The sequence below is a fragment of the Atractosteus spatula genome, chromosome 3 (assembly GCF_055471065.1).
Source record: "Atractosteus spatula isolate fAtrSpa1 chromosome 3, fAtrSpa1.hap1, whole genome shotgun sequence".
Taxonomy (NCBI): domain Eukaryota; kingdom Metazoa; phylum Chordata; class Actinopteri; order Semionotiformes; family Lepisosteidae; genus Atractosteus; species Atractosteus spatula.
Window position 1 is genome coordinate 72,566,950 of NC_142708.1, and position 25,861 is coordinate 72,592,810.

The following is a 25,861-nucleotide window of genomic DNA, read 5'->3' on the forward strand; positions in this document are numbered from 1 at the left end:
CAAACGTATGTAAATTAGGCCTTGCTGCTGAGCAGTCGTTATAGCTGCATTAAATCACATTCCATCCATTGGTTTTAACAAGCACAATGTGGACCCAGTTCTTTCACTTTAAAAACGTGCATCTTAGAAAGCAAAACTGTGTACATAGCATTCTTCCCCCTCCCTGTTAAATGAGCTGCTCTGTAAAATGAAAAAGCCTTAAAATGTAGTCCTCCACATTGCTTCAATATACAGTATACTGGAGCTGTAGCCTACAGAACAATGACATGGAAGTGATTGTCAATTGACTGCATCCCTGGTACACAAGTGTAAGGCCTGACACTCCAATGGAGAGACGTCTGAACTGCAGGGCATTAAGGACCACTTTGCAGCTCCTGCCCAATTCCACAAACTCATGAATACCTGTATGGTTCAGAGCCAACAGCACTCTTCTCAAAATCAGTCAAGTCAGACAAGAGTCTTTTGAATTGCTCTTTATTGACAGGACAATCATTGGTAGCGTTGAGGTAGACTGTTGCAATTCTAACACTGTAATGATCACATCCCACCCACCTTGACAAACATTTTGACCAAAGCTGAAAAAGAACATTTGCTCTGTGGCACAGAACAGCAATAATCTCAGAGCTGACGCTTCTCAATGAGGAGCATGGGAACGTTTTAAAAATCCCTAACGCAATACCCTCACATTGGGAGAGAGGAGCAATTGCTTTGCGACGTAATCCATATTAACAGGACCTTTTTTATCGTTTTAAGGAGTAACTTCCATTTTAAAGCTGGGTTCTAAATCTTTAAACATGGCAGAATTCAGCATCTCCAACAAGTTAAGCATTAAGGCATCCCTCAAGATTATCAAGACAAAGCAGACAGAAGGCTGCACATCCACATAAAAACCAGGAGCATGCCCACGAATAGCTTGTGCTCTTTTGTTCCCCGATACCAGCAGAGCAAAATTAGGTACATTCCTGGAGTAATTCATTTCAGCTTTGGTATCTCCACCAAGCCCAATACAATAATTCAAAAAGAACACGTAGGCGAACAAAAATCCAAGAATTTGCACTGCAACTGTTCTCCACCCTCCTACTAGATTGTTAGTGCCAATATCTAAAATGGTCTATTGTTTGTTTTATGGCCTGGAGTGTTTAAGATCAGGAATATTCTCTCAATTTAGGCTTGCCCACAGTAGTTTGAGGCTGCATGGAGTCACATTATCCTAGGTGACAGTCAGTTTGGCATGAAACTTGTTGCATCAGTTAGAAATTCACCTTCCTAAGTGCTCTGAACAAATGTTTAACAGATCTCCTTGCATGACTGCATTGGATAAATGCAAGCAAACAGCATTACAGAGTGAATCATAGCGCCACAAAGCACTCCATTCACTTTATGCAAGCAGAGGTTATCAATTGCTCTGTCACTGGAAAAAAGGATCAAAGCAGGATGGAACTTGTTCATGAAGAGCCTTGCTTCCTTAAAATTACGCATTTTCTTTAACTAGGACATGAATGGACCCATTATATTTCTAATGCAGCGACATTTACATTAGCAACCAACTAAATTACAAGCTTATTCAAGCAGTCTCCAAGAAGCCGATTCAAATTCATTTTTATAAAATTTCCCCATAACATACAGTCTTAGTATGCTCTGAAAAACAGGCCGTTCAAAACTTGCAGAGCAATTTTCATCCAAAATAGAAGATGAGAATTCAGAGCATGGGTTTTTGGACAGTTATGTTACCAAGTTTCAGACCATAAGTAATCTTCAAGCTTCAGTTCTTATTCAAGTACAAGAATGGCATGATGCTTGACCGTCTTTACATTGGTAAAATAGCATATTCCTGAAACTTGCATAGTTTTTAAACAGTTAGCTTTCTGGGGGTTAGACACCATGGAAAGTGACCAATAGCACATTAGGTTCTCACTTGTTCCAAACTGCTAGTTTTTTTTCCCCCCCATCTGAAATGTACTCTCATTTTATTGCAAATGATACTGAGAAGGAATCAATACACCTAACGTATTCTGAAATACCATTTTAAAGGAGACCTATGAAAAATACAATAGGTACTATAGCAGCAGGTTCCCTTTAGGTTTTGGGAAACAGATTTCCAGTATCAAGAACACAGCAGCAGGGCTTGCCTGGCATTCTTGGTTCACACAAAGAGGCAGAGGTGTGAAAGACTGAATTCTCATTTGAAGATCTTGCCCTGGTTGAAGCACCTGCCCACGTGTTTGAACTCGCCCTCCCAGCACAAGTACTCCTTCACCAGCATCTTGGTTTCCTCCTCGTCAGGATCCAGCTTCCTCCAGGTGTACGTCTCATAGTCAACCTTCCAGTCGTCACACAGCTGCAAAACAACGCCAGGGTGAGGACCTCCGCACAGGGCCCATAGCACTTCCAACACTTGCTTTTCACTTTTTAACATTCGGAAAGCCAATTTGCAGGACCTGGCTACATGGCTGTGTGGGAACTCATTGGGAAGTGCTCAAAATGAGCAATTTGGGGGGAGGGGGTCTGGTAGAGATAACCAAGCGTCAACATTTGCCAGTTCTCCTTCATGCCAGAAGCACGCAAGCAGATTTTCTCTGACCCTGGTGCTCTTGTAGCACCGTAGCCACGATCCAGCCTCTGACCAATGCAAGGCCCCAGCAGAGCTTGTCTGAACTGAAGAGCCACAAAAGGACACAAAGAAAAATACGAGCATTTCCTTTTCTTAGGAAAGTGTAGGATAGACTTCCTTGCTAATCGCTTTCCTTTCCAAAAGAAAATTCCTACCAAAAAAAACAAGTGGGCCCTGGAGAGCCAAATCTTTTACAGGAGAATGAAGCATTTGAAAAACAAGGCACAATTATCCCCAGTCCTAAAGTACCACTGAGGCTTCTGTTTTCATTGGTCTTAACTTGAGAGGTGTTTAGCCATGAAATCCACAGGTCAGTGGCTATCCATGACCACGGCTGATCACTGGTTAGTCCCATTAAAACCAGTTATCACCAGGAAAGCATTGTCCTAGTCCAAGATGGACCATCATCAGTTTCACCCACCTCAAATGCCAGGTCCTGCCCCCGGAGAAGCCAGATGCCCGATATGGAGCTGTCTCCATCCTCACCAAACAGAGCCACACTGGCAAAGGCGTTTTTCCGCAGCCGGTCCAGACGCTGGAACATGCCTACAGAAGCAATAACCTTAGTGGACCTGCACAGGCCCAGCATAATTTGCACTACTTGGTTTGACCAAACAATACAGCAGTACTCCAAAATCTAACATGCCTCTACTTGAGCCAAGGTTAAACCATTCCTATCTTATTGATATAACTATTGAAGGATTCCGTCTTCTACCTTCTTTCAATTTCCAGATTAAATTTTAAGACTCCTATAGATGAGCTGTGCACACGGCTCAATACCCAGGTTATATTGGAGAGTACTGATGGAATAAGGCCAGGATTTGGAATGAATGGCTCCAAGTCACTAACGGGGACAATTAAAATTCCTTGCCTTTCGTTCTGACAAAGTACAAGGGGAGAATGTTCAAGGTCTACTGATCTGCCTATTACTCAGGTAGGTCATTTTCTTATTAGTGATTATGCCTAAAGTCATTTGACTCGCATTCATGCTGAGGTGTTTGAAAGCAATTATCTTGTGAAACAAAGCACAACTTTAACTGGGCACATACATCCACCATAGTAATGGCCATTTAAGGCACTTTTACCATAGATCTGCACATGCATATAACATTATACTAGAGTTACAAATTTAATGTAGCCACTGTATTTGGCATCATCAGCTGTTCTAAAACCTAGCACTATGGCAAGGACTTCTGTACTCCATATCAAACTAAATCCACCATGCCCAACATGAGACTACAACAGCTAAATATGGCACGACTTTCATGACGCCACTGCAAGGAACTCAAATTCACCATTTTGCCAAAACAACAAGACCATGCTGATTAAATCACTGCTGGGGTAAAGTTGTATTTTTGCAAAAAGCAACTGGCAGACTACATTTTCAACTTCAAGGGCTTCCAGATAGCTCAGATGAAGGTACTGTCCAACACCACGGTCTCCTCTGTATATTGTAATTGTGTTTTATCTTGTGTATTTTTTATTTATTGTTGTTCTCATTCTGTAAAGCGCTTTGAGAAGCCACCTTTAAAAGGCGCTATAAACCTTATTTTATATTATTATTAATACCATTTTCCTTTAATATAAAGACAGTAAGATTTTCTCCATCACCCAACCAGCAAGGAAAGAAGTCTAAATGCAGCTCTTGCATTGAGAAAGAAAAGTTTAGTCAGTGTTGTGGCCTCTCCAATAGCCATGTCTAGTATGGTTTGACTAGCTGGCGGTGAAGAGCCACAATGATCTCTGCACCCTCGTCACCACGCCTGTCGATTTGCATTGCAACAGAGTGGTAATTAAAGTGCAGTATGAGATGTGAGCAACATCCACGCTGTACCCTTGTCCCCCCTGCCTCATCTACAGTTAGCAAAAAAAACACAGACATGCTTCATTTACAGCATAGTGCTGTTTCTCCCCTCTACAGTGGCCAAAAGGGAGCTCTTTCAATACAACAGTCAGGGCTTGCACCTTTCCTAAAAGGGACGTCTCATAGATCCTAGCATATAAGACTAACCTGTGGTCTGGAAATTTAAATTGTATACAGGTATACATGGGAAGACATAAGTTAAGACTCTGGAATTAACTTCACTGCCCTCTGGATAGGCTGTAAGGTGAAGAACAAAAAACACTTGTCAAGAGTTTTCTGCTTTGCAACTTTTGGAACTGACATATTACACACCTGTGATGAGGTTACAGCTCATGAAGACCTGGCCCAGTTCACTGGCGTATCTGTACTCCGAGTACCACAGTGACCAGCCCTCTCGGTCAAAGTTCTCCCACAGGTAAGGAAGAGCCACAGTCAGGGTGTCGTCATTGGAGTACTTGCGCTTGAACTCATCCAGTGCGAAGGCGCTGCAATATGAGCAGATTCCCCTTGGCCTTTTTTACACCACCTTTTCCCCAGCAGCTAGAAAAGGTGTCAGAATCCTCCTTCACCATTTACAAGTTATCAAAAAAGTGCTGGGAAAAGAATCACAAGTCTCATGAAGCAATGCAGCAACCAATTAGCAGTATCTGCGGAGTCTAAAAAAAAAATCACTGCTTTACAGATGAAGGCAGTCACACCTTTGAGGGCCAGTTTTACCAGAGTTTTTAGACTCTCCCGGATAGGCCTGGAGAATAGATTAATCAGCTGCACAGGTCATGTCTTTAAAAACCAAACCCTTGGAGAGCAGTTGGTTTAGAGATATAGATGGGTCCGATTTAAAATTCTCTTCAAGAAGGAAGCATGTTGCTTAACTCAGCTTTTAAAGGCCTACGAACAATTTGGTGGTTGCCTAATAGTTCAGGAACTGAAATTAAGAAGTCAAGTTATCTTGAGGTCAACCAGGGTTCAGTTATGCTAGTGACCTTGCCTGGAATAAAAGAACAGAAGGAGAGTTCCAGGTCCTCTATTGTAAGGAAATAGATGAGAAAATGGAAGCAAGTCCCTCTAACAAACAGGTGGAAGCCCTGCTCTTGTGCCTCCAAACACAGGCAGTAAACCAAACAAATGGGTTTTCAGAAACCCAGCTGTCAGGTTCTGTACCTCTTAGGAAGGCTAGCGAAGGGGTCTTTGGCCTTGGGTTCGGCTGCCATGGCCTCCTCTGTGGGATCGAGCGCGTCCTGCTCGGCCTCCTCCTTGGGAGGGTCATTCTTAGGAACCTTTTTGCCTGCGTGGAGAAAGTGGTCCATGATAAACTTGTCCTGTACAACCCGGAGGATCCTCAGATTTACAAAATCCCAGCTTGACTTCATGCAAACTTCAGACACTAGTATAACTTGCCCTCCACTCTCTCAACCTAAAAATGTCTATTTTTTTTAAGAAAGCTCATAAATTAATAAAATCCGTTTCTGAAGCTGTTGCAGAAGCTAATTTTGAAAAATTCCACATCAGGGAGATGGGAAAAATTCATATTTCTAGGATTTAGTTTACCCCACTATAGATCCTTTCACATTTCAGGATCTGCTATTACCATCTTAGCCCGAGTAAAACCGATGGCTAGATGTTGCGTTTCCGAGCAGAGCATGACTAGCCAGCTGTGGCCCTACTTACCCACGCACTCAGCAGCCTTCTCACACAACTGGACCTCCCCCAGCACCTGGCTGAACTGGGGCTGCTGGACACAGGTGCAGAACCAGCGTGTCACACTGCCGTAGCCCTCCCGCTGAGGCGGATCCAAAACCTAACAGGTTGGAGAACAGGAGACTCTGTAAAGACTAAAACTTCAAGACTCTTGCAACCCAATGTTCAGTGGCTGCAATAGGCAGCCATTGCCCCCCCCCCACCCCCCACCCCCATCTTGCTTGTCAATAACCATTTTATCCAAGGATCTCAACCAGCTGGGTCTTGAACAGAGAAAGTTTCTTTCAAGACTGAGATCCAGTTCTCGGTTGAGGACTCTGCCCCCAGAAGCCCCCCAGAGTGACAGCAGCAATCTTTTGTAACAGTAACCAGAACTATTTAAAGAACTGCATACAAGGTCTTATGCACTAGATGACATGTACATTTGTTTCGACCTCAAAGCTACCTCTACTACAGGCAAATCTTAATCCTTATGCACCAGGTCTAGTGGTTAACAGTCACGTGTGGTAAAGAACAGTGAAATCAGGGCTTTGACAAATATGACAAGCAAGAGGAAATTCACAAAGCAGGAGCTCATTTGGAGAATAACATATTCAAATTGGTCCTTAATTGAACTGAAGTTTGATTTGAGTAAGTGAATACTAGGGTCACCCGACCTGTGTGTAGGCAAGAAGCAGGGCACACACAACACAGATGTCTGCCAGGGTCACCCTCTCCCCCACTAGGAACGTGTGGGTCTTCAGGTGCTCTTCCAGCACTGACAGCACTCCCTGGAGATGTTCCCTGGCACGCTCGGTGGCCTGTTGCAACAGACCAAAATATCCTACCTTACTTCATGGTAGACCTTCCCGATGGATATTGATTTTATCAATTATGGATTAAAACTTACTTGCACTTGATTTGTGAAACTTTAAATTATGGGCTGCTGGTTCTTAAGCATGTACAAAATGCAGTAAGGCTCAGACATCTAGGTGATAGCAGGCTGAAATTTAATTCTTTCCGTAAAAACTCCACTACACAACCACTCCCTCCCTCCCACCTTAACTCAATATTTCACCAAACGGACTTGTTTTCATCGAGGAATAAAGACTCCCATTTTGAATTAAATGTTATGAGCCGAGAGGAAAAATTTAGACACCACCCTACCCCCCACATCAGCTCTAACCTGCTTGTTGTAGTCTGCAGCACCCAGAGTTGGGTAGACCCAGGCGGCAACAGAGGGCACAATCTCACTGTTGGCAAAGTTCACCCATTGCTGCACCAAGGCACTATCTTGAAGACAGGATCCTCGTAAACTTTCAGGGGACACTGAAAAGATGGTTAAGAACACATTAAAGTATTCAATTACATCCCAGATCAGTCTAAGGGCACAAAAACCATGAAGTTAAAGCAGCATGAGACTGGATCCCAGTATTCTGAGAAACACTAATTCACTATCAAAAAAATTGAAAGCTCTATGCTGTGGTGAAAACTGAAACACCCCCCCCAACACAACAAAATCCATCTCTGATCAACAGAACCTTTTCTCCTCATCCTTTAGTCCTCCACCAGTGAAGCCTACTGTGAAATCAGAACAAGACGCCTGGTGTAGAATACTACCCTTTGAAGTACTGGGCATAACTACAGTATAGGTAATGATTCCCATTATCCTTTAAGATGGAGGAACATAGTGCTGAGGGGGTTAAAAGGAAGCACAGGATCTGACAAATCGGAGGTCTTAATGTTAGGACTTCTCCCAGAGGCTGCTGGGATCAACATCAATGGAGGCCAGAATGACAATACCCACCGTGAACCAGGCTACAGGGGACACAATCACTTAGCTTACAATTGTACAGAGAAAGTCTGGTCCTTCTTGGCAAAGGGCAGGAGTTGGGTACTGAACCAAAGTAGACTGATGTCTATGGGACCATATTGTTTGTTCCTATAATATTCTGTTTTCATGGACTGGCAGTCAAAACTGGTGCCTACATGTAAGTTTCTTAAAGGTAACAAGCACCTTGCGTTATTTAATGCATTTGTTTTGTATTTCTAACAGTTTCAACTTTGGCCTGAGCTTCAAACAGGAGAAAAGGGGGTTAATACCTTTAATGCAGGAAGGTCTCCAACGCCTAAGGCAATTTTAAAAAACAAAACCTTAAAACACAGTAAGGGAGTTAACAGCTTTGCCATTTCCACCCCATCATTTTCTGCTATTTTACTTTACAGGATTGCAAATGCTTGGCCTTCCTCCCCTTTTATTCAATGGTCTTGAGCTGCCGAGGAGCTATACGCATTCAAGAGACTAAAAACAAGTGGGAGGAAAGTCAAGTTCACATCTCCCTTCTAAAGGAAAGAAAGGTAGCTTTTGAGCAAAATGTGGATGAACAGGTGGAGTGACTGCATAAGAATGCAACATGCACAACCAGATTACATAGGGGTTTACAGTTTAATACTCAAACTGCATACCAATTAGATTACAGGCGTTTCTACATTAAAAGATAGTAGCATTCCATGGTCAATTCCTTACTAGAGGAAACCTTAGTAGGCTAAACAGGAAGTTCACATACTCAAGCTATTACAGCCAGAAATGCCTCCTGCCGTTTCCTAAACTAAACTTTTAAAACAAGCTAGTAACCAAGTAAAAAATGTACTGGAATGCAATCAAATGACTGGACTCGAGACAAGCCGTTAAGGATTAAAAATGGCACGATTTGTGCTTTGAGACTTGAACACAAAACATGAGTTTTGACCACACAGCTAATTCTGTCCAAGAAGAGAAATATTCTATTAATAATCTTATTCCGTTAAACTTGAGACGACATGGCTTTCTCCTGCAAAAGAATGGAAGGGTTTGGCGAAGTGTTTGCCTGGAGATTAGAGCAGGGAGGAGGCTCATGGTGAAACAGCCTCAGAGTCAAGCTGTGGCTCCATCATAAACAGGACATCCTAATCAGAGAGGAGTTTCCTGTGGCTGGACAGGCAGGACAGCTGACACACCCACCCTGGCCTGCACATACAAAATCGGGTACTGGACACCGACACAGGCCGTGGCCAACCTTACTGGCCAAGGACAAGCAGGAAAAGGAACTGCTGTTTATCTAGGAAACAGGAGCTGTAACAGAATCAACCCTACACGACTCAGAAATAAGTGATGCACATTTTAAATGTACTGCACCACACACAGTGGACCAGTGATTAAGTGGTGGGCTGCAACAATGCTCTCTTTAGACAAATGAAATAGCCCTGCTCTTGGTCACCTCAACAGGTGAAGCTTATTCCCCCCCTAAGCCTACTCCACATTATACATCCGCTTACACTTATGAAAGAGCTCAGCACTACAGTTTATCTTTTCTGTTACCTTTGGAAAAAAAAAACTGTTTAAGTGGCATGGCGAGAATCTTTGCAAGAGATGGGGTGAAGCTCAACAGGAAAAGAGCTAAGAAAATGTCCACCCTGGATACAGTTCCACTGAGATTAAGCAATGCCCTTTTTTGGGCAGTTGCTAAATTCCCCTCCCTGCCTTAAACTTAAAACACAGCTCAACCACTATTTGGATTTGAAACCAAGCTGGACAGGAAGACTTCCAGGACAAGGAAGAGTCTGCTTTTTTATGAGGGCTCTTCAGCACAATCACCCCATCTGACTGCTGCTTGTAACTTTCGAAACCTTTCATAAGGGCCATTTTAAAAATGACATGCATTTCTGAATTCCCTGCAGTGTCACCCCCCCCCCCCACCCACCTAATTTTCCAAAAAAAAGAATGACTGTGGAAGGGCCAGAATTCTACAGAAAACCCTTCAGGGTGAAGAGTTAGCATAAAACTTAACTGCTTTTTCAGCTCAACTGGACCTTCATTAAGGAAGTATACATACTCCAAGCAAGGGAAAGTGTTTTTAACCGAGACAAAAACAATCAGAAATGGTGGGCAAATGAGGGATTTAAGTTCCAACCACTTGAACTGGATAGCAATGCTCTAAATCAGTGTTGCTCGTTATACATCTACATATTTGAAGAGGCAATTTCTGTTTAGCAAGTAAGGAAGTTTGTCAAGCCAATTTCAAGAAGGGGTACCAAGGCATATTAAGAGTTAAACAAGGGATTTTAAAAGTACAAACCCAGGCAGACTAAGCAGAGAGGCATCAAGTGCCAGATGAAATGAGTAAAATGTTGCAGAAGAGAGTAAGCCGTCTATTTCAGCAGCCAATGACTGGGCGTGCAAAGTACATTAGGGCAGGTAGTCCCGAGAGCTGCTGAGCAAGACAAACTGTGGTATTAACAAAGCATTCCAATGTTTTGCAAGTAAAAAACAATCTGCAACAACACAAGAGGCTCTATACATCTGTACAACAGGGACTTTCACCATTAAAACCCAATGCCATATTTACTGCCCTCTAGTGTTAAGCAGGAGTAGTATACAAGATTGATTTATCCCACATTAAAAAAAAACCTTCTTGCACCATTTGTTTAATCCCTCAAGCACATTAATCATGATACAAAAGTAGATTACTAACTAACCAATTCATCTGCTTAAGAGATGTCAATTCATGGACCCCCCCCCCCCAACATGCTTTCAGCCACCCAGAGATCACTTCAGTGGAGATCTGGACTTCCCTGCGTTTTTTTCCAGTTAACCTTGCCAAGTCTCCTCATCTAGAAAAGACAGGGCTTCAGACTGTGGTTACCCAGTTTGTGACTGTTGCTTTATGCAAACTGTTCCCTTTTTCTTCCACATCACAGGGGTACACTCAGGGTGAGCTAGCGGGGGCATTCCTGAAACTGGGGAGAAGCTTTTCCCATGCTACAGTCCCATGTGCATACCGGCAAAGGACACTACAAACAAGAACCACTCAAGATGTGGAAAGCAGTGTATCGGGGTAACATGCATTCATAGTCTGAAATTGCAAACCATTTACCATAGTGAGCGATAGCAGTGCCCTCATTAATCTGAAAGCCATCTTCGCCTTCAAAAGCTGGGACCTGTGGCGGGGGGAAAAAAAAAAGTCACATACAGGAGTAGCATCCAAAAGCAATCAGGACAAACTGATTAAGCCCTGAAAAAAAGCTACTGCAGAGAAAACCTTCAATAAAAAAAAACTGGTGTGCTCTTCAGTTTGAGTATTTACAGAGGCTGTAAAGGAAACCTCACAAGTTATAAAATCAAACATGGAACCTATAGGTACATCTGGCTTAAAATTAAGATTCAGTAGTTTTAGCTTTCTTGAGGGCTCTATAACATTAAAAGCACAAAAGGACCAGTTTTCCCATTCCAAATTTAATCCAAGAAAAAAAAAAAGACTGCACACAAGCACAGCCAATCTTACCTTTCCAAATGGAAACCTGGATAAAAAGGCATCTGACTCCAAAGGCGCCGAGACGACGTTAATCTGTACCCCACTGTACTGGGCAGCAATCAGCGCAGGATAAGACCTCCAGTAATTGGGATATGTGTAAAGAGTCTGCCGAAACAAAACTTTAAACAGCAACTGCCAACATACAGACGGAGATGAACAGTGTTATTCCACAGCCAAACTGCGTTAACTGTTTGACAGGACCCTCTACCCGGTTTCAGCTGTGGGTTCCGTAGGACAACAGTAAACATTACAGTGGTTTCTTAGACCCCACTAAGCACAGGTCTTTGATTTCGGTTACGTCAATGGTTCCCAATCCCCAGTACAGAAGGAACACCTTTTGGTTCATCCAGGGCGAGCTCTAGACCTCCAGCGCTAATGGAGGACCAAGCCGCTTCCTTGTTTAGACTTCATTTCCATCTTCAGTCAGTCCCACATATCACGAAATCAAGTGCTGGAACTGGTAATTGGTTGATGCTAGTTACAAATTCACAGCACAGAATCAATAAAGAACTTCAATGGATTAAAAAAAAACAAAACAAAACAAGACTGCCTTCCTCCAGGACCAGGGTTGGGAACTACTGGTTTAAAGAGAACGGTGCAGGTCTTATTGGCAAAACCAGTCCATAGTAACCGCTCTTAGTGTCCAGTGACATTTGTAGACCACTCTAGTGCTCAAAATATAATACTCTGGTGTAAATTAAACCTGAACAGTTAATTGTTTTTTAAAGTCACAAAATATTGAAGGATGCCCTTTAACCATCACGTTTAAGGAGAGTCACTTAGGAAATAACTGCTAAGGGACCAACAAAGCAACTTGTTGGTTCAGTTAAGACATTTACCTCAAAACAATTAAGGGTTGTAGGGAGTCCCGGTACCAGGGTTAGTCACCTCTGCTTTAAAGAAAAACTCAGCATTTTCTTCCATCAAGAATTCTAAAATAGTTGAAACCATTGGTATTGCGAGACTAACCACCTCCTGCAGCTTTGACGTACGACATGCAACACCGCAGTTCGCCAGTGGTTACCCTAAAATGCTGACCCTCTGCGAAACTAATGGCTTTCGGCTTCCCGACAGTCACGGTTTTGGATTTGATCAGTTGAGCTCAACTGCCCGATTCAATCTTGTTTAATCCCGGGGGATAATTTGTTTCGGGCAGAAACCAACATAACCACCACGAACAGCTCGGGAAAGCTTTTCAGGAGATGACCTGGATGTGTGCCAATTCTGTTTTACTCGGAGCTTAAGATCTGAAAGACATGGTAATGTTTCTGGTTCGGGCATTTTAAACTGTTTCCATTGCTTTCCACAAGATGGCATAAGCAGTGAAGAGCTAGAGGTTCACTGCACACTGAAAAATGTGAAGACTGAAATTCAATTGAGGAGCGCTCCAAATCCGAAACGCTGCGCTTCGGGTTTGAGAGGAACCGACGCACCGCCCTACTTGTGACCTAAGTAAACCAAACCTGTAGCACCTTCACAAAGAAAGTGCTTGCCCATTACTTGGAGCTTGAAAGTTAAATCCGCTGGAAAGTGCAAGCACAATGTCGGACAACAGCTGCCCACCAGCTGCCTCGCTTCCAGAGTTTACAGCCAGTTCTGTCTCCACCCTTGCGCTAACCGATTACTTTAACGTTTAAAACAAAATAAAAAAAAACACACTGTGCGTAAACATACCCTTTCTAGGCTTCCTCCTTCAAGATGCAACAAGAAGAGCTGAAACCGGGTTATAAATCACTGCATTTCACTTAAAACTGTAACTATCTGAGCTGGCAAACGCCTCCACCTACCGCCATTTTCCACCAGCGCAGACAGCCGTAAACCAGCCCGCTCCTGCATTCCCTGAAAACACACACTGGGAACGACTGTCGCAAATAAATGCCCGATGGAATAGGAGGGGCTTATAACTGAATTCATGGCCAGTTCAGAGCTACAAATAAAAGAGTCTAGAGCACATAAAAAGTCTGAAGAAGAAATATATCAAATCTAGATTAAGATTTAAATGGTTAAAATAAACAATAATTGTTGGATGCACGGCTTTTTATATCGGGCATCATTTTGAAAAGTCTGAAATCGTTAATTGCTATTTGCAGTGATTGCTTGTGAATTCCTTCTCATTTCACCGTTTGACGTGAATACGGCAGAAATAGCTGCCTCTTTGTCCTTTAAAGGAAAACCCAGGAAAACGAGAACGAATCAAATCTTTAATTTGAAGTTATTTCTGTAAGCAACATCTAGGATACCTTTATCACTTTTATTTTAAAGCACTTTCCTATTTTGTTTGATACTGGGGGATGTACTACAAAGCAAAAAGGTTATGGGAGTAACATTCGACTCTCCAAAGTGCCCACGGTTAGTACTACTTCTATGCGGAAGAGAGCGTGGTCTGGCCCCCACGAAACCTCACATCGTGAGATGAACTTCGCGGAGGGTTGCTATGGCAACTGCCTCCATCCAAAGTCTACTGAAGTCACGAAGATGACCTAGAAAAAAAATTACTGGGTAATCGTTTTTACGCATCGGCGGAATCTGACTGGCACACGCTGCACAACGATTCATTCGCCTAGAAAAAAAAAAACAGAGGTCTTTAGTTCTGTACTGCAAATCATTTTTTTTTTAATTAGCGGGTATAACAATAGGAAGTCTAAATATACTTGGTCTCTTGCCTGAATATGGATACTATTTATGGTTAAGGCATTCCAAACCACCGCGCTTTGTGTTTTTCATGCTTCGTCTTCCTGCGAGGAGACGGGCTGTGATGCTATTATGCTGAGCGTGTGGGATGGAAGTTAACTACCTGGACCCAGTACATTCACGCACGCCACTGCTGCAGCTATGCGTAATTCTCCAAAGCTGGCCAAACCGCGCCGCCCCGAGACTCCAGTGAGATCACAGGCGCAGACGGCGACAACAATAATCACACCGCCGTGCCATCGCGCCTGCTTCAGCGGCGAAATTAATCGCGGATGCGGCGAGCAGCCGTCGCTCTGGCGTTTGGAAAGGCCCCCTTTGTGCTTAAAAAAAGAATAGCAGAAAACGATCATCGAGATATATGACGAGTCAGGAGGCAGAACGGCGGATTCAAGGTGAAACCGGATGGCACAGGGACGCGCTGTGTTCGGTGCTGGCGGAGCGGTGTAGAATCGGGGACAAGGTGAGCGCAGAACAGAATCCGAACCGCCGGTGATGTACGTGATAACATCTCTTATAATGAAATGCGGCTGATGAACGACATTTTTTTTTTTTAGGATTTCGATATATTCGGGTTTGTCTGATTAATTTGTGTGCGCTATAGTCTCGCTGTGAAGACATCGGACAACGTCGGAGAAACTGCATAAATCGCAAATGCTTAAAATATCATTTTTTTGTTCCAGAAAATTAAATCGAATTATATATATATTAAAATTTATCATGATTTGTATAATCTGTCATCTTAATGTGGTAGTGCAAAATTCCTTAGTCTACAGCCTATTTTTTCAGAATTCCGTTTTTCGGCTAAGTTTGCTACTATTATGAAAATAACTTGCTCATATCCGAATACGGTCGCGTACTGTACGTGTTATTATTTTAGATTGTGGTGACACGAACCTTATGAAAAAAAATCGATTTTAAAAAAATTACTCCTGTGTAAAACACGATAGTTATTACTGTATTAAAACGTGTATTTTAAGAGATTGTACATATTTTTATTTAGAGCGTCTTGATGATATTAAAGAACGAGGGATCTGCATTTAATGTATATGCCGCATCTTAAAATGTCGAATTTGTTTGAGACAACACATTCATATTTCTAATGCATTATATTAAGGATTTAATAGCCTACTGTAACTGCATTTACATCATGAGGTGTAACTATGTGATGAAATGTGTATTTGTTGGAATATAAATTACCATCTAAAGTGTGGGTTATACTTCAGCACTGTGTTTAGAAGGCAGCTCGTCTAGTTTTATAACTGACTCAAACGTTTTTTTTAATTCTATATAATTATCTGAAAAAAAAAGCTCTCTCTTTAGCACTGCGTGTTTTTTTTAAGAAGAATGCTTGGTGTATGATTCATCTGAAATGTATAATACGTCCTGCTTAAAGAAATGACAAGCTGTCAACAGATATCTATCCAGTGAGAGGTGTGCTGTGGAAGACTGAGAGAGGGCTCTTGAAACCTTTGAAGTCTGTGTCTGTCTAGTTTTCCTGTGCTGGACTGCAGTCGAGGGTCAGGCAGGCATCTGGCTGGAATTCACACGCTATAGATGTATCTTCTGTGCTCAAGCTTTTAAAATAAGTGCCTCTTTATAAGTAATGCATGTAGATTCATAGTGTGGTCTGGAAACACGGGCAATGCATTTTTAAAAGACACTTCATTTGCAGTGACCATTAATGCATTTAATTACTCATCCCATTTTGTTTGTACTATACGGAAGTCCAGTGCACTTACAACAGGTTTTTTTTTGCATCCAGGCTCCAGTTAAGGATATTTGGCGTGCGAAGAGCTGGACAGAGATCTCCGCTACATTTTAGTGAAAGACATGAAGCCAGTCATCCGCTGCATTGGGGAAGATTTTCCAGCCCTGTGAGGAAGGAATGTGTCTCACGCTGCGGTTACAGGGAAGCGTTCTGAAAAGGCCAGACTAGAAAAGGTCTCTTTCCTACGACTCCCACGCTGGCTTTCTGCCTTTAGAATTGGCTCTACCAGCACGGCTGCAGGGCAGTGTCCAATGAACCTTTTTTTCTTGGCCTTCTTTGCTCCTCTGAGCTGACAGAAATGCTACAGCAAAACAACAACAACAACTACTCGTGCCTGGAGAGGGGCCGCACCAGCAGCAGGAAGATCATCTCGGAAGCTGGGGCCGAAGGTGGCGGCCCGCCGTTCACCAGCCTCCTGCAGGTCGCCTCCTTCCAGGAATTCCGCGGCACTGCGCGCCCGGCACCGAAAACCAAGGGCTTTAGGAGCTGGGCGGTCAGCAGCGTCTGCGCCAAAGGCAGGAAGAGAGCCGCCGCTCCCAAGAGCGACCACCGGCCTTGTCCCCAAGGAGCCGATGGGGCCACTGTGAGCAAAACCAGACCGGGGAACGGCACTCCTGCCGGCGCCAACGCCAACGCCGGCTCCCGCCTGAGAAAATGCGTCGGCAGGTCGGCTCAAGTGAAGAGCAGCTTCAGTCTGGGGGTACAAATTAACGCAGCGACGGGCATATGCTGGAGAAGCCCGAGAAGCAGAGCCAGCAATGTGGGATCATTGGTAACCGTGGCAACTTTGAAAGCCTCTGAAGGCAGCAAAACACAGACCCAGTGCTTTTTCCTGCAGTCTGACGCCAAGAGCTACTGCTGCGCAACCAGGAGTCATTACAAGAGGCCTTCTCCATATATCGGCTCTGAATTCTCCACCAAGACGCAAGGGAACTCTGTTTTTGTAGGCGGGGGAAGGCCAGGAGGCTCAATGACAGGGGAAGCCAGTTACTCTGGGATGGAGCGCCGTGCGGATGGCGTGGCAGAAAGGGCAGTGAGCGTGGGCAGCAAACAGGGCAGTTGCGCAGGACAGGAAGGACCAGCTTTGGATGTTGTGACCATTGACCTGAGGCCGGTCCCAAAAGGGGATGAACCCCGAGAGTCCCTTCCCTTCGAAGAGAAGGAAGCAGGGGACCAGGGGGAAGAGACCGAGCCAGGAAAAGGAGAAGGGAAACCGGAAACCTGCACCGTGCCGCAGTTCCCAGAGGCAGAGGGACTGGAGAACACAGGCGCGGAGAAAGATGGGAGAGACTGCCCATCGACGCCAGGCCAGGTTCAAATGTTGGTGCAGAACTGTGCTGTTCAGAGGGGATCAGAATGCCCAGGAAGCAGGAATCAAAAGAGACCTCCAGTGGGAATGAGGAGGGCTGTTTCAAAGGAGCACAGTCACATGTCTCGGCTCTTCAGGGAAGAGGAGGCCTCTGTGGTACCACAGTCTCAGCCACACCATCACTGCTGCTCTCTCTCAGAGTGCTCCAGGCCCAGAGGTAATGTCAGCAGCCCAGAGAACGCTGCCAAGCAAGATGTACAGAGTGAGCATGAACCAAACTCTTCACTCGCCAGACTAGCAAAACTAACCCTTGATGATGATAAAGACACAAACCAGGACACCGGAGATTTCAAAGGCAAAGTTACGGTAACTCTTTGCGACCGGAAACAGGACTGGCAAGAGAAAGATGATACAAGCCAGAATGTCTCCCTTATCCAGCACAATCAAGACGGTTCTTGGGATCTGGAAGAAGCTGAAAGCCTGAATCCCAGGGGTCTCAGTGGGAAACTTCACAGTGAGTCTGTTGGTAATGACCGAGTGATGGGGACCTCAGACCACACAGGGAGAGACGTGGATGACCCATGGGAGCAGCAGAGCTCTCCTGATGATGGTCTAGCCAGGCCTTTCTGCCGGTCCTGCTCTGCAGTTCTCTGGGAGCAGCCGCAGATCACTTGTGCTGATGACCCTGAGCTTCGTAGGGGCAATTCAGGCTCTGACCAGACAACACAATTTGCGACGTCAGAATGCATAAAGAAATGGCTCGAAGGTGCTGAGGATTTCTCCAGATCTAAGGCCGAGGATAGCCCCGGACCAGTGGAAATGACTGGGAGCACTGGAATGGGCAGTGCTGGCAGTCCCAGGTGTGAAAGCAAAAGATGTGTCGAAAGCAGTCATGATGGAAAACTGAGGGAATGCTGGAGAGAAAAGGCAAAAACGTCAGAGAAGGTGTCCCTGCCAAAAGATTATGCTTACAACAGTAACAAGGCTGTAAGCCACACAACAACTGACACACGTGAGAGAACTAACAATGACGGGAATGAGACGGGCCTGAATTCCCAAGAGGGAACCTTGAAACAGAGGGCTCTGGTAACAGACTTTAGTGAGGGAATAGACCGTGGATGCAGAAGCGCAGGGAACGCCGAGCCTGGGGAAGCAGACTCTGCCTGCTTTTCTGCGTGCGCCGATTCCCCCTCAAGAGGCCCTGGGACTGCAGCAGCAGCACGAGCCCCAGCCGGGCCTAATCCATCAGCGCCGGTAACCATGGTGACCCTCTCAGCTCAGGAGAGATCCCTGCCTGAGGTTGAAGGTCGCCTGCTTCCCCAGCACTCGATGGGAGAGCCCCGCGGTCACAGAAGCGCAGCGGCTAATGAGAGGGGAAGCCCCGATATCGAACAAGGCGCCGGAGATGACGAGTTTGGCGTTTTTGTGCAGGCAGGGGAGCCTTTCTCCTGGGACGACAGCTTCACTGACTTTCGCCAAGTGCCTTGTGGACTGAGGGAGAGCAATGGTAAGTCCTGTCTGACTCTGCAGCTGGAAGGCTGGGAGCTGGGAGCACTGGTGATTCCTACAGTAGGTCAGGTGATGCAGTAGCGACTCAGACTCAGAATAAGCTGTAAGACAAGACACTGTCAGGTATTGGGCATGCAGACTATCAGACTGACACCTCTTCTTCACCTCCTCTTGTCCTGTCAAGGGAGACACTTTCAATATGTGAAGGAAAATCCTTCATATTTTATAACTGAAAGGAAGTGCTTTAGAACTATAATCAGGGACAAGGCCCTGAGACCCCCGAGAACCCCCGAGATTTACTGTAAAATCACAGTAGAGATACATTACTTTTCGTTGAAAACAAGATTCAGGAGGAAAGATGGATAATTTCAGATTGATCATCCTGTAGCTCGTGACAGAAGAATCCAGCCTAGGTACGTCCTACTGAGATTTTCCAAGTGCTGCATTTTAAACACCCTTTCGTGTTTTTATGTGATGAAGCAAAGAGTATGCACTGCAACAGTCCTGGGTATTACACACAGCAAAAGGGGAAGAATGAAAGGAAGGATAGATCGATAGAGCTGCATGCAATCCTGCACCAATAATTAATTAAAAAGTGTTGTTTGGCCTGACCCAAATCTGCTGTCTAAAAACTGTGATCTGATACAGCGCTGATGTTGTTACATTTATTATTTAAAGGCCTGCTGGGAGACTCTGAATCTATGATGATGAGCATTTCCTGGCTCTGTAACCCTACAGCAGGCCTTTCTCAGAGGAGAGCATTACAGAGGCAGGAAAACCAGACAGGGAACATCAGGGAAGACAAACAGTGGACACAGCATGTGTGTCTCCCTGTTCAGCACAGCCCAAGGTTTGAAAGGGAGCTCTGTCCCATTCTCTGAAAAACCTGCACATTTAGAATCAGAGCCTAGACATGCCTACATCAGGAGCTTCTGATGATCTTCTACATCAGTGTTTACCCAGCTGCTTCTGGTGCTAATCCCCTCTCAGTGCTTTTTTGATCTAACCAGACCTAATTATGAAAAGCAATTTTTAATGTTCTGGGATCTATAAATTATTCATTCAGCAACACCAGTCTTCATATTTTTTTCTAAGGAATATAGAAAGTTAAGCCTGGCAGGTCAATAAGTACTGAAGTATGGGAAAAATTGAAATAATTTTCTAAGTATACTAGAGTTTTCTCAATCTGTCTACTAAAAGTGGTTCTCACTGCGGGTGATGGAGAACTGAAGCCCTGCAGGTTTTGTAGACACTATTAAGACAGTTCAGTGGTGGGAAGAGAGGCTGTTTAAACCAATGACGCCAATAACTGATGCAGCCGAGCGGCCGAGAAGTTAGGCTGAGTGAAACCCAGAAAGCAGTGTTCCTCTCCGGCAAGAGCTGCCTGTGTCACTCCTCTTATAGTGCTGTCAGCTGTACTGCTAACCTGCAGACAATTTACTGTATACAAGCGCACGCAAACAGAAGAACAAAGAACCCAAGGACAGTCTCACTCCTGTAGTGCCCCCTGCTGGCAGATTTTAGGCATGACAGGTTTTGCAAATAGCTTTTTTTGCATTTGAGTATATTACATGAAGTGGTCGCTAACACATGCATTGTCAAATTAATAAAGTGAAAGCGTTTTCGGGTGCACATATAGGAACATATTTTCAGATGTAAACTGATAAGGTTAGCGAAATTTACTTACTGTAAAAAAAATTCAGAAGAGCATTGTAGAAATGGAATTGCAGTCACCAGTCTTCCAGTGTCTGGTCAGTGTGCTCAATGGAAAGTGCTGCAACATGTGACATTTAAAGCTACTGGGAGAAAAGAATTTCAGGCCACACAGCAACAGGAATTATGTGATTCTTTCACCTGATTCTCCCCTTGATTCTCCAGATGCGATTAGCTGAGTGCAAAGAAATCAAATATTACCTCATAAGCACTTACCTGTGCAATAAGCAGACCTGAGCAGTTAAGGCCGTAGTTGAAGATGTTCAAGTAGGGAGCTACGTCAGCCAGCGCAAGCTGCAAAGGAACAGGTAAAGGTTTATTCCATGCTGAAACGAAAAGAAAAGAGAGCGGTTGAGCCTTCTTGTTCCAAAACATTGTGTATTTTTTCTTTTCTTTTCTTTTCACCATGGAGTAAATCTTTACCTGTTCCAAAGCAGTAGTTATGCTAGAACAGTGCCTCTGGTTGTAAGTCATCTGCATGCTGCTCACTTCTGTAGTGTTTGCCCTGCCTGTAGCTCAGATTCATTGAGGTGACCAAAGCCACAGTTATCAGATTAGATGCATTAGAACAACAATGCTACACTTTTAGCTATAGGTTTTGGTACATTACGTGAATAACAATATGACCATCAGTTGTGCAACAACGTTAGTAACAACTCACAGCCCACTGAAGCTCAGCAGGTTTGATCCTGGCCAGTACCTGGATGGGAGACCTCCTGGGAAAGCTGAGGTTACTGCTGGAAAGGGTGTTAGTGGGACCAGTAGGTGGCGCCCACCCTTTGGTCCGTGTGTGTCCTAATGTCCCAGTAAAGTGATGGGGACACTATACTGTAAAAAAATAAAAAGGCGCTGTCCTTTGGATGAGATGTAAAACTAAGGTCTGACTCTAGTTGGTCATTAAAAATTCCTGGGGCGTTTCTCGAAAAGAGTAGGGGTGTGAATCATGGAGTCATGACCAAATTTCCCCCTCGGCTTTTAATAATCCCCCTCTCTGAACTGGCTTCATCACTCTGTTCTCCTCCCCACTCAGAGCTGGTGTGTGGGGAGAGTACTGGCGCACTACGGCTGCTGTCACATCACCCATGTGGGGCTGCACACTGGTGGGGGTGGAGGGGATCCCCATTACCTGTAAAGCGCTTTGAGTGGAGTGTCCAGAAAAGCGCTAAATAAGTGTAAGGATTATTATTAGGGCGATGTTATGATTATTATGAAGTCTGTGCCATTCCCCTGGCTTGGCTGCCCACTCTCTTCATGTTTCAGAGGAGGTGTGGACGGCGTTTCCACAAGAGGGCAGCGATGGGCAGAACGCAGGGGAGGAGAAATGGCCGCGATCCGGCCCAGCGGGGCAGTGGTGGCACGAGAGCGCTCGGGAGGAACCCAGAAGCACCCCGCTGGACCTGGTACGCTACCCACAAGCATACATCTCAGGGAATCCTATCTTGATTTCTGTTTTCTGGGTGGTGCTGCAGACCAGCGCCTTCAAAAAGAAACCTGTATGAGCTGATTTGGGTTCCCTGTTTACTTAAAGTCTGTTGGTCTCTGTTCCGCTTTCCAATTCAAACCGCATGAAATTTAAATATGAATGGACTAAATCAGCTTCAAGAGGAAGCCAGTTGTTTGCAGAAATAAAGTAAATGTCTGTTAGATGTTAGATGTTAGAAGCATGCAGCTCGATTTCTATTGTATTGTGGCATTTCTTATTACCTGTGTTCTGCAGAGGCCAATGACACCACACCCCACTGGGTTTGTGCCTGCTCCATTTTGTGCTTGGTATTGTGTTAATGTCCCTTAGTGACAAGGCGAAGAGTGTATCTTAAAAAAAGTAAACAGTGACAAACAAGGGAAGTTATAGCACGGCCTCCTGTGTGTATGTTCACTGCATGATTCTTTCTATCCAGGCTGCTTTGTTCCAGGAATCTTTTCCCAGCACAGGATCTTCCTTCTGCGAGGCAGAGCATGTCCCTACGCTGCACCAGCTCCTGCAGAGAAAGCCTGGAGATAAGGATGCAACTGGGGAAGAACGGTGAGAGAGAGAGAAAGCTGCTCGTAGTCTAGTTTAACAGAGCCTGTGTGTATGTCTTGGAAGCGTCCACTGTGTCTTCACAGATCTCAATCTCAGGGAAAAGCATACCTTGGTGATTCTGCACACTCGTTGTGCACAGTAAATATTTTGCCAGTTGTTTTTGTGCGGGACACTAGGGAATCCCCTCTTTGTGTCTGAAATAAGATAGCAGGGGAGTGCAGGAATGGATTTTTCGTCTCACGTTTTCACAGGTGCTTGCTGGAGGGGCTTCAGGATGTGAATGAGATGATTGGCTTCAGAATCAAATGGGCAGAGTCGGTCTCTCAGACACTCCTCCTGCATTCTCTCCGTATCGACCCAGACAGCAGGGTGAGTGCACCAGGGCTCGGCTGTTTGCACAGACCTTGTGCTTTTATTTTGAAGATGTAAGGAACACGTCAGCATACTTGCTCTTGCTTGAAATACCAAGACGGTATCAGGCCCACAGCACTGTGCTTAAATCTGTCCAGAGTAGTATATTTTTTTGTGAATTGTACTGGGTTTGTGTATAAGAATTTTACTTTATTTTGATTTGTGTTTCCAACCAAAACATTATCCCTTTTCTCCTTACTGGGACATGTATCGAATAGGAGATGTTCATTTCTAGATTTGTTTTTGCATGTTAAAGAAATTTGAATCTCACTCCTGTAGTGCCGCCTGCTGGTAGAGCTCAGCCACTGCTGGTTTTGCAAATGAACCTCTTATTGCCTTTGAGTACATTACACAAAGTAGTTGCTAACAAATGCATTGTCAAATTAGTAATTCTTTACCTGCCTGATTTCATACTGAAGATGTACAGTCTTAAAATCTCCCTAAATTGCCCTGTAGTGGCTTGTCTTCATGTCAAGAAGGAGAGCAATCATTTGTTCTCAATCCTACCTTTTCTCCCTCTGGTTCCTCTGTGTTTCCTCTCGCTCCTTCAGGTGAGGCTCTTACATTTTCAGAGTTAAAAGTGTAGCACGTATACTGCAGGATATGCTATATTAAAACTGTGTGGCACATTACAAAAAGACCTGTCGCTGCTCTGAGTCAATCAGCAGTAGAGTGAGCAGGTCCATTCCAAGAGGAATGTCAAATTTTGTCTGGACGTGTAACACTGGTGCTGAGGTTTGCTCTGTCGATCCACTTTGCAGGAGAGTGTGGAAAACTCCTGGACGATGGGTGACAGCCCCTCCCACAGCCAGTTCAAAATTCGGCAGTGGAGTCCCGCTGGCCGCAACACCAAGACCAAGCTGTCCTACGACATCAACAAGAACGTACTGGCTTGAACAGGGGGGCTTGGCTTGGCCACGGGGATCTGTCAGCCAGCAGCTTGTGGTTGGGGAGAAATTCATTTGATATTCCGAGAAGGAGAATGGCAGTGCTGTGAGTCTGACTGGCACTTAACATTACAGTACGGTAAAAATCCTCTGACAAGCCTGGCTAAGAACGAACAAAAACGGCTCTGTCCTAACCCTCCAGACCATCACGAACAAGAGAAAGCTGACTGGATCTTCTTGTTTATATTCCTGTGGGTTTTCATGCATTTTAATTGTTTTCCCTACAAGGGTCATGGAATAGGATGACTCGAGAGGCTTGGGCTTTGGGACAAGTTTTTTTTAAAGCCTTCGTGAAACATGTTTTGGGAGCACTGAACAAGCTACTCGGCCATGTTGTTGAAGCTGATACTTCCGTCAAGAAACAGCTGGATCAGATCTTTGGATCAGTTAGCTACTAACTAGTGGGCTAGATGGGTCTTGTTTGTAACCTTTTGAATGTTATTATGTATGTCTTGATCTCCCCCATCAGCATTATGGCTAATAACACACCTTTCTTTGTCCATCAGGAAGGAACATCTGTACTTCACCCTTCATTTTGCTACCTTCTACATTAAAATCCCTCGGAGTCATTTTGACAAAGCTCCGTATTGATCGGTGGTTGACTCCTTTTAAAATATAAATCCCTATCACCCTGCTTTCAAACCGTTTAATGATTTAACGGGAAAAATTACAGAAACTACTTATTGGTCACCAATTGTCTGCACCATTTCTTGACTTTTTAAAAAAAGCTCAAAGCATATTTTAAAAATGTTTTACTTAAAAGTTTGTCTATCCTTGAAAAACTCTGAAAACTGTCAGCACAGCTGGAAATTAATTTAAGAAAACACCATGCCATTTGTATGACCTATTTACTCTAACAACTGGTTATTTAAATAATATTTTCTGAAACGGTTAAAAGTGTAAAAAATTTGAACTGGACTTGCTAACTTATTACATAATAAAGAAAACATTCATGTGAACATGGGGGTTGTGTTTTTTTACGTAATACCACCCAGTTTTGCAAGAAATGTAGGCCGAGGTTCAAGAACAGGGATTCGCTCGTTGGCTTGTGCTGACTCGACACTCTCTCTGACACAAAAGTGTGTCAAATTGTGACAGCTGACAAAGAAGGTGTCAGATAAAGGTACCAGGATGATTTCTCTCATCGCGCATTCTCTGTCCTACAAGGAAAAACCCAGTGACCGGAGTAACGATGTTCCTGACTTCACGCTGGGGCTACAGCATGTGACAACCAGACAATCCCCACAGCGTACGGGGACAGTGCCTCACCAGGCCTGCAGGCGCAGGTGCTCCTGGTAAGAATTACGAATGAGGCACTTCCTGGCCGCCCACAGCCTCACCTCAAGCCTGTAAGCGAGTGTCCTGTTTCTCTCTCTTGCTGTGAGCAGCTCATATCTGCACGCTGGAAACACACGCCCTTGTCATTATCGTACTCTCCGCAGTGACGAGCCCGGGCTCAGGACTTTGGATCCTGAGTTCCAGTGGGAACGCTGACCAGCTGCTTCTTGGAGGAGCTGAGTTTCTCTGCTTTTTTATTGCGGATTGCCTTTTTTTCTGCCTTTGCTTAAGAAACCACAAGGCAATGTCAAGTACGATTCGCTTCCCTGTCCCAGTATCTATCTTACCCTCCACGTCAAAAACCGTTAGAACAGTCGGGGCCTAGTTTGAAGGTGGTCAGTGTTTACTAAATGGAATTTCCAACAGGAAGTATGAGCCCTCATTTCTTCTTTAAACTATGTATGGCACGGAATGCTTAACATTTTTACATTCAAGAACCTCAGGCACAAACTTTTATTACAGATCTGGCTAGGCCTGTGCATTACTGTTTGCGTGTGTGTGTCAGTTATTAAAAAGCTTCTTACATCCCCTTATGACCCAACACTGTGGCTGAGACTGCTGCTTCCTCACTCGGGTTGCCATGACAATGGGCAACCTGCTCCTTCGTTAAACCTAAATGCCTACAGTATATAATGGTTTCCAAAGGAAG

At 44.5% G+C, this 25,861-nt stretch overlaps 2 protein-coding genes across 2 annotated transcripts; one reads left to right on the plus strand and one right to left on the minus strand.

The window, feature by feature from the left end:
- Nucleotides 1–460: 460 nt before the first annotated feature.
- On the minus strand, nt 461–13,310 carry LOC148838691 (elongation factor 1-gamma-like). The gene is made up of 10 exons (XM_088912116.1): nt 13,291–13,310; nt 11,474–11,608; nt 11,066–11,129; nt 7,339–7,481; nt 6,830–6,973; nt 6,144–6,273; nt 5,637–5,760; nt 4,788–4,960; nt 3,033–3,157; nt 461–2,338 (listed from the first exon to the last, which is right to left on the minus strand). The coding sequence occupies exons 1-10, from the start codon at nt 13,294–13,296 to the stop codon at nt 2,180–2,182; spliced, it is 1,203 nt and encodes a 400-aa protein (XP_088768242.1). The 5' UTR covers nt 13,297–13,310; the 3' UTR covers nt 461–2,179.
- Nucleotides 13,311–13,997: 687 nt separating this feature from the next.
- On the plus strand, nt 13,998–24,833 carry LOC148838692 (uncharacterized). The gene is made up of 6 exons (XM_088912001.1): nt 13,998–14,654; nt 15,957–18,778; nt 21,754–21,893; nt 22,392–22,516; nt 22,768–22,885; nt 23,689–24,833. The coding sequence occupies exons 2-6, from the start codon at nt 16,261–16,263 to the stop codon at nt 23,821–23,823; spliced, it is 3,036 nt and encodes a 1,011-aa protein (XP_088768127.1). The 5' UTR covers nt 13,998–14,654; nt 15,957–16,260; the 3' UTR covers nt 23,824–24,833.
- The last annotated feature ends 1,028 nt before the right edge of the window (nt 24,834–25,861 follow it).